This window comes from Mustelus asterias, chromosome 7, assembly GCF_964213995.1.
Source record: "Mustelus asterias chromosome 7, sMusAst1.hap1.1, whole genome shotgun sequence".
NCBI classification, from domain to species: domain Eukaryota; kingdom Metazoa; phylum Chordata; class Chondrichthyes; order Carcharhiniformes; family Triakidae; genus Mustelus; species Mustelus asterias.
In genome coordinates, this window is record NC_135807.1 from 38,043,617 (window position 1) to 38,051,903 (window position 8,287).

The following is an 8,287-nucleotide window of genomic DNA, read 5'->3' on the forward strand; positions in this document are numbered from 1 at the left end:
GATTAGCTGCACAAACCTGAATCTACCTTTCAAAATGCTCAAAGCAAATGAAGGCACTTAAGAGGTTAAACCCAACATCAGTGTTAGAGGAATTTTTAAATCTATATTAAGGATAGAAAGCAAAGAAAAGAGTTCTTTAAAATGAAAAATACAAGGTTTAAACATGAATTCAATTGTATTTTGGCAGCAGTAATGCTTAGCTCCTCCCCCTTGCCTACCTCATCTAATATGAATAAGCTGAACCTGGTGCAGTATAAAAGAGCAGTGAATGAGGTAAGGAGTAAATGAATTATCTTTCACTGGATGCTCAGATTCAAGAGGAGTGCTGGTGGGTTTTCCCTTGAAGGCAAAATTTGCTGGTGTGGTTTCTGCAAGAATCTTCAGTCAATGATGTGCTGTGTTCTTTTTTTCTCTCTCTCAGCAGTGATTTCTAGCAGATTCTGAACCATGGGGGATGAGGAGATTGCAGCTCTGGTTGTGGATAATGGATCTGGGATGTGTAAGGCTGGTTTTGCAGGGGATGATGCTCCCAGAGCTGTGTTTCCCTCCATTGTTGGGAGGCCTCGACACCAGGTAATTTTAACTTTTTTTAAATAAGATTTTACTTTGCATAGTGAATTAAAAGGGATCTTTAAATTTTGGTTTATGCTTGTGGTGTGAGTTGAAGGTCAAATCTCCTGGGCACAACTTGTCTCGTCTCTGACCTGTGAAGGATATGGGTTATGTTAAGTGCCTGGGCTAGAAAAGAATTTTGAATTTTTTTTTTTAAGCTGGTTGGGTGTTGTCCTTATCTGTGTATTTGGACTATCAAGCAACTCATTGGCTGAAACCCTACCTCCTTGCTTGCCCTGGAATCTGGATGGGCAAGGTTCCTAGAACAAATCTCTGGCCTTGGGTGGGATTTTATGATCTTGCCTGAGTGAGGCTGCAAATTCTGGCCCATTGTATAAGAAGCAGGATAACTAGGGATGGGTGATAAATGATGGCTTTGCCAATGACACTTTTTTTTAAACTGGTGGTGAGGAAGAGCAGAGTGAAGTGTGGAGTACGTTATTTAGGTTGCTAGGGAACTGTATACTGCTGCCTCTGGTTAACCCATTGTTGGTCTGTAATTACAGCAGCAAGGGTTTTTTGGATGAGGGGGCTTTTTTAAAACTGCTTCAATTCTGATGCTGTTTGAATAACATAAAAAAAATTAGCAAACTTGACAACCAGTTTCTGCATATTAATAATTTTAACAAGGACTGAACCTTGTGCTAAATGAATTTTCCTCTTTATTTTTGGGAGGGATACAAAGTGAATATTTCTATTGGTTGAACCCAATGTGCAAGTTATAAACTTCATTCCTGGTCTAAAAATCAATTTTTTGGTCTGAAACCAAATTAACCCATTTTCACTGAACTGGCAAACTAGCCACCACAGCAGCAGGGTAGTGCAGTGGCTGTAGCCAAACTAGTAATTCAGATGCCTGAAAATGATCTGAGCCCCAGTTTTTAAAAAGCTGACATCAGTAAGTGACCCTGAAGTCAATTTTGTCCTGAAAATTCTGCTCTGGGCTATGACTTAGAACTGCACTGACTATTGCCTTCAGCTATGTTCAGTGACTAGGCAGTTACTAATTGATGCCCATATTTTGTTAAATTGTGATTGCTGCATCCTTCAAATGGACATTCACCATTCCCTTGCGATTTGGGAACAAGTCTCCAATGGAATACCCATTTTACTGCTTTTGATTCCTTCCCTATTAAACAATGGCAGTACTTTGTTTCATCATCCCAGACCTGTTATGGGGATTCTGCATGGAGTAATTGGGTTGGAACCTTCAAACCTAACTTAAGATGGGGAGGTTGCCTTGCTTGTGCAGTGAGTTCAAAACCTACTGAGAATTTGAGCATATAATGTAATCACTCCAATACAGTGTGCTGCATTAAAGGTGTAGTTCTCGAGGCAAACTGAGGCCTCCATTTGGTGGATTGACAATCCCATGGTGCAAAATTCTTGTAGTAGTGAGCTATTTCATTGAACACTGCAGTCCAAATGGTGTAGGTATACCCGAGTGCTGGTGGTCCTGACAAATATTTGCCCCAAAATAAATCTAATGACCGTGAAACCCATCCGGTTCACTAATGTCCCTTCAGGGAAGGAAATCTGCCGACCTTATGTGGTCTGGACTACATGTGACTCCAGAGCCACAGCAATGTGCTTGACTCTGAACTGTCCTCTGAAAAAGGGCAACTAAGATGGGCAATAAATGCTGGTCAGCCAATGACACCCATGTCCCATGAATAAATATTTTTAAATTGTCTGGTCATTATGACATCCTGCTCAGATTCTTTCTTTAGAAAGAGATTTGCATTTTAGTGCCGTCATGACTACCATAGCTCCAGTGCTCTCCCAACCAATGAAATGCCTTGGAAAAGTAGTCTCCAATGTTGGAAAGACCGCAACTCAATTTGCATGCAAATTATCACATTGAGTGGGATTTTCCAGCCACTCTCTCCCCAAGATCAGAATCACAGCTGAGGTCAACAGACTTTTACATGGTCCATGCTGCCCCCCTACAATTCCCATGGTGAGAATTCCACGCATTGTGTTTGAGACATAATTGCAGAATCACTTTTTTTTGATTTGCAGGATGAGCATTTCCCTGGGGTAATTCCTCAGTTCTTGGCAATATGTTGCAATGGGATCTTTTACAATCACCTAAGCAGACAGCAAAGGCATTGGTTTTGTCTCCTCCAAAAGATTGCGCCCCAACAATGCAGCAGACTTTCAGTACTGCATTGGAGCATCCACTATGGTGGGGGGAGAGAGGAATTGAACCATGGTTGACATGACCTTGTGGCTTTTCTCATTGACCTTTTTTCCTAATTCCAGGGTGTGATGGTGGGAATGGGTCAGAAAGACAGTTATGTTGGTGATGAAGCACAGAGCAAGAGAGGGATTCTGACCCTGAAGTACCCAATTGAACATGGGATTGTGACCAACTGGGATGACATGGAGAAGATCTGGCATCACACCTTCTACAATGAGCTGAGAGTTGCCCCAGAGGAACATCCTGTCCTCCTCACAGAGGCCCCTCTCAACCCTAAAGCCAACCGGGAGAAGATGACTCAGATCATGTTTGAGACCTTTAACACACCAGCCATGTATGTCTCCATTCAAGCTGTACTGTCCTTGTATGCCTCTGGCCGCACCACAGGTATTGTAATGGACTCTGGTGATGGTGTCACTCACACTGTGCCCATTTATGAAGGGTATGCCTTGCCCCATGCCATTCTGCGGCTAGATCTAGCTGGCAGGGACCTTACTGACTATCTGATAAAGATTCTGACTGAACGTGGGTACTCATTCACTACCACAGCTGAGAGGGAGATTGTCCGTGATGTTAAAGAGAAGCTGTGCTATGTGGCTCTTGACTTTGAGACTGAGATGGTGATGGCTGCCACCTCTTCAACCCTGGAGAAAAGCTATGAGCTACCAGATGGTCAAGTCATCACCATTGGCAATGAGCGTTTCCGATGTCCAGAGGCGCTCTTCCAACCTTCCTTCCTAGGAATGGAAACAACTGGGATCCATGAGACCACCTTCAACAGTATCATGAAATGTGACATTGACATCAGGAAAGATCTATATGCCAATTCTGTCTTGTCTGGTGGATCCACCATGTACCCGGGTATTGCTGATCGAATGCAAAAGGAAATCACTGCCTTGGCTCCAAGCACAATGAAGATTAAGATCATTGCACCACCTGAGAGGAAGTATTCAGTGTGGATTGGTGGCTCCATCTTGGCTTCACTCTCCACCTTCCAGCAAATGTGGATCACCAAGCAGGAGTATGATGAGTCAGGACCTTCCATTGTTCATCGCAAATGCTTCTGATCTGGGATTGTTCTGGAATGTGCAAGAGTCCAGGGCACTGTCTAAATAGAATAATGCCTTAAAATTCTTGGTTATATTGGTGGACTCCTATGATAAGATGTTCCAGTTAAGATGTATGGGAGTATCCTGTTTTGGTAGAAGCCAAATCTGCTTGTGTTTTGTCTATTCCACCCCAGCCCCCTGCCCTCACCACCAACATATAATCCATTTAAATGTCAGGGAATCTTGTATCATGACAATCTAACTCCTCCAATATACTTTCACAACCCCCTTTAGAATGACTTTTCAACCTAAAGGCTCCCTCACTCATTGAGCCTCCAAGAGGAAGAATAAAATTTGGTTTGGAAGACTGAATAAGGTTTATATATTTAAACTCTTGTCTTTAAGTGGTAGTGACCTAGCTCTTAAAGTCTTCTACCTGGTCTGATCACCCTGTGGGATTATCAGGGTCTTAACGACTGATTATTCTATTTCGCACAGTTCTCTGATCAATTGTCAATTACCAGAAGATCCTAAAATGGTAAACGAGGGGAAGCCACAAACTAACTTTCATCTTGGAATACTGGCCCTTTCTTTTTGGTATTGCTACTCTTAATAGGGGGTGAGGAAAGTTTATAATTTCAGAATAGTTTCAAGAACAACCAGAGCCCCACATTGTAATTTCCAGAGCTTCACTCAACATGTATTCTGAGCCCCCCCCCCCCCCACTACCCCTCAACTGCAAGTGACTATTTCCTCCTTACTAAAAATCCACTTGAATAGGCCCAATATGTCCACTCTGGCCTGCTAGCTACATGTCCTGAAGCTTTGGCAAGACTTCACACCAGAAACTGAATCCTGCTTGCTGTTCATGGTCTAACATGAATACAGTGCTCCAATTGATTGTGAAATTGATGTTGTACTAGGATAAGACACTTCCCATCCCTATTGGGCAAATGATGTCTCAGTTTGGAGTGGGTGTGTCTATAGCTGAGTTTGTCCAAGTGCAATCTGTATTGAGTCTGTCCTTGGGAGTATAAAACTGTATGAAGTAAATAAACATCAAATTAATGCAATTTATGCCTGTTTTTGTCTTTCTCAGCACTGTACCTGGTTGTGACAGTAAATGGATGTTCATCTCATGTTCCATATCACTGTCAAAGGGAAATGTCCCATTATTTTTCATTCTCTATTACTCAGTGGGCAGTTGTCCTTCTATCACCATGGGGTGGTTGAATATGCTAGCACAATTTTTAGAATACTCTGACCAGCCACTCCTACAAATGTGCTTCCTGAAGCTGTCACATTCTTGTTCATCTGTGTGCCATAGGCTGTAAATTCAGGCTGAGAAAGCTTGTGATAGAACTTGGTTACCCCAAAATTAAGATTTCTTTGACTTTAAAGTTCCTTCTGTTTAACCACAACCTTTCACAATATACTTGGATGGAAAAACTGGTATGGAGTAAAGAAACCTTCCATCCAAATGATGCACAATTTGGTGATAAATGACCAGATCATCTGAATGTTAATTACAACCCTTGTCCAACTCTTCATTCAATGTCATAATTCTTTTACATCACCGATCTGGGGAAAAATGGTGCCATGATCCATTACTAAGTTGCCATAAAAAGCTATTAAGCCCCTCAAAACTGCTCTGCTATTAGACCAGGGCTGACATGATTTGTGTCCTTAATTGCACTCCCTCCTTTCATCCCATGCGCAAATAACCTTAGAACATAGAACAGGCCCTTCGGCCCACGATGTTGTGCTGAGCTTTATCTGAAACCAAGATCAAGCTATCCCACTCCCTATCATCCTGGTGTGCTCCATGTGCCTATCCAATAACCTTGACTCATTCAAGAGTCTAAAAGCTTGAATACAGTCATGGGGCAGATAACTAACACTGACACCCCTCTTTTTTAAAAAAATAAAAATTCCTCATCTCTATTAAATGCAATAGGCCTAGTTCTAGATTGTGGTCATCTCTGGATTGTGTCTTGAATTGATGACCCCTTGATTCAGTTACAGGGGGTTGTCACCAAAGGAACTAATTTTTGACACTCCCAAGATCTTCAGATTGCTGTTCCCATGTATGGAATCTGTGTGTAAGAATTTGGGCCAGCAATCGGAGACCAAGCTTCAGCCACAATGATATAGCAAGGTGATTTTGCAAACCAGGTCATCAAAATAGATGGTGGGATTGAGGTAGTTGGTGTCAAAATTCAAGAGGAAGCTGAATATTTGTGATTAGTGTTTACTGCAACACCATCCCTCTGAATAGTCTGAAGGGTCACAATAAGAGGATTAATTATTTTACTCCATGCACATGCATGTACATAATGAACTACTCCAATCTCAGGGTGGCAGAATAGTTGGTGCTGCTGCCTCACAGGGACCCAAGTTCAATTCTGGGTGATTGTATACAATTTGCATGTTTTTTTCCCCATGTCTGTTGCTTTGCTCCAGTTTCCCCCCACAGTCCAAAGATGTGTAGGTTAGGTGGATTAGCTGTGGCAAGACATGCAGGATTGTAGGCAAAGGGCCTGGATATGATGCTCTCTTGGGGTGTTGGTGCAGACCCAATGGGCTGTGCGCTGTAGGGATTCTAATAGGCCACACTGATTAATGTTTATATCAAGAGCGTGCTTTCCACCTTGAATGAAGAACCAGTTAAGCTCATTTGAAGGCATGAAGAGGGTAAATACTCTGCATAAGCTGTTAACTTCCATAGGTCTACTGTCCTCAATTGACTATCTGTCATAGCCCAATCTTTGAATAATTCATATGACTAACTGCTGGAGCATTGCTGCCCATGATTTAATGTTGCTGAATCATTCACACAACTAAACTGTAAATGTTAAGCCAAGCCATAAGTACTGAACGTGTTTCCACATGAGGCATTGAATTTTTTTTTTGGGGGTACACAAGCGAAAATCTAACCTGCACTGCTGTCTTGTTTAATGTAGGTGATCTGGATCTCTGAAGAATTAACCATAAATTTAATTGTACAACTTCTATGTTCAGATTGAGGGTGGGGATGCAGATTGGATGATCACACCATTCACGTCATCCAATTTGTCCATCTCCCTTGACACTCAAATGCCATTAACATTGCTGAATCCCCCATTTTCACTCCCTCCACTACTGGTGCACTCTAATTGCAGTGTGCACCACTTGCAAGGTGCATAGCAGCAACTAAGTCTTCGACAACACATTCCAAACCCACAGCCTCAGTTGTATAACAATGGCAGCAGACACAAAAGAGCACTATCATCGGCACGTTTCCCCGAGTCACACACCATTCTGCCCTGGAAATATATCACTGTTCCTTAATCGTCACTGGATCAAAATCCTGCGGCTACCTACCTAAGCACAGTACAAAATGCAACATTGTAAGAAAGTGACACGCCATCACCTTCCCAAGGGCAATGAGGGATAGACAATAAATGTTTGGGTTCCATGAATGAATTTTTAAATAAACAGTGCTGAGGGAGGGGAGGTGAAGGAGTGGAGCAAGTTCCCCCAAAAGAGTGGGCGGGGACCAAATACATCCTCGTCCCATGCTCAAACATTCAAAAGATTAGAAGGTAATCTATACTGATCCCATCATAACTGGCAGGAGTACAAGATGGGAAATGTTGGAGCCTGTTTTCTATATCATTGTACATTTCCTTTGTGCTGAGGGAACACAAGGGCACAGGGTGTGAGCAGGCCCCTTATATTATGCTGAGTAATTGGGCCTGGCAGGACCTAGATCCTGGCAAGCTGTCTCTTCAGTGTAAATTAAATCGCATTGGGAATCAGTCAGCACTTTCTGATGACATAAGGCTCCAGGTACGGATCAATAGTCTCCTCGCCATCTGTTCCCTGGTAATTCAACCCACAGAGGCTATTTTCAGCATTGCAGTATAAGGCGTTTGGTTGATGATTTCTACTTTCATTTTATCTCTGCATTTTACTGCAGTGCAAAGTCATTCCGAGGTCCTTTGAAAATCAAACAGAGCTAATGTGTTTATACATTATAATTTCTTCTCTCCTGCTGACAATGGAAATCCAGTGGATTGCTTGAGTGACTGCACATCCTCTCCCATGATAAATGTGGATGTGAAGAAACTTTTTAATGAGGATTTTTTTTTGACCCTGTGCGTAATCTATTTGGCCTTGAAATCTACTACTTTTTAAAATGTGTCCTTGGGATTTGGGGGACACTGTCATTTATTGCCTGTCCCTTGTAACTTTGAGAGCAATTATGTGTAGGCCAGACTTGCTAGAGGTGATGGATCCCAGTCCCTGAAGAACATCAGTGAATCTGGTGGGTTTTGAGTACAGTGAGTTACTATTCCGCCATACCCTGGTGAAGAATGTGTACATTTTCTTAAAGCCTACGTCAAGTAAAGCTTGACATATCTTTACATTATATTTTATT

The 8,287-nt window shown here is 42.2% G+C and overlaps 1 protein-coding gene across 4 annotated transcripts; it reads left to right on the forward strand.

Annotated features, from left to right (window-relative positions):
- Positions 1 to 447: 447 nt before the first annotated feature.
- Positions 448 to 4,191, forward strand: LOC144495640 (actin, cytoplasmic type 5-like). 4 transcript variants are annotated; one of them, XM_078215891.1, is made up of 3 exons: positions 460 to 573; positions 2,878 to 3,362; positions 3,555 to 4,191. In XM_078215891.1, the coding sequence occupies exons 1-3, from the start codon at positions 496 to 498 to the stop codon at positions 3,880 to 3,882; spliced, it is 891 nt and encodes a 296-aa protein (XP_078072017.1). In that variant the 5' UTR covers positions 460 to 495; the 3' UTR covers positions 3,883 to 4,191. The 4 variants fall into 4 exon arrangements, with proteins under 4 accessions (XP_078072013.1, XP_078072014.1, XP_078072017.1 ...); XM_078215887.1 differs by having other exon boundaries at positions 448 to 573; positions 2,878 to 4,191; XM_078215888.1 differs by having other exon boundaries at positions 448 to 573; positions 3,007 to 4,191.
- The last annotated feature ends 4,096 nt before the right edge of the window (positions 4,192 to 8,287 follow it).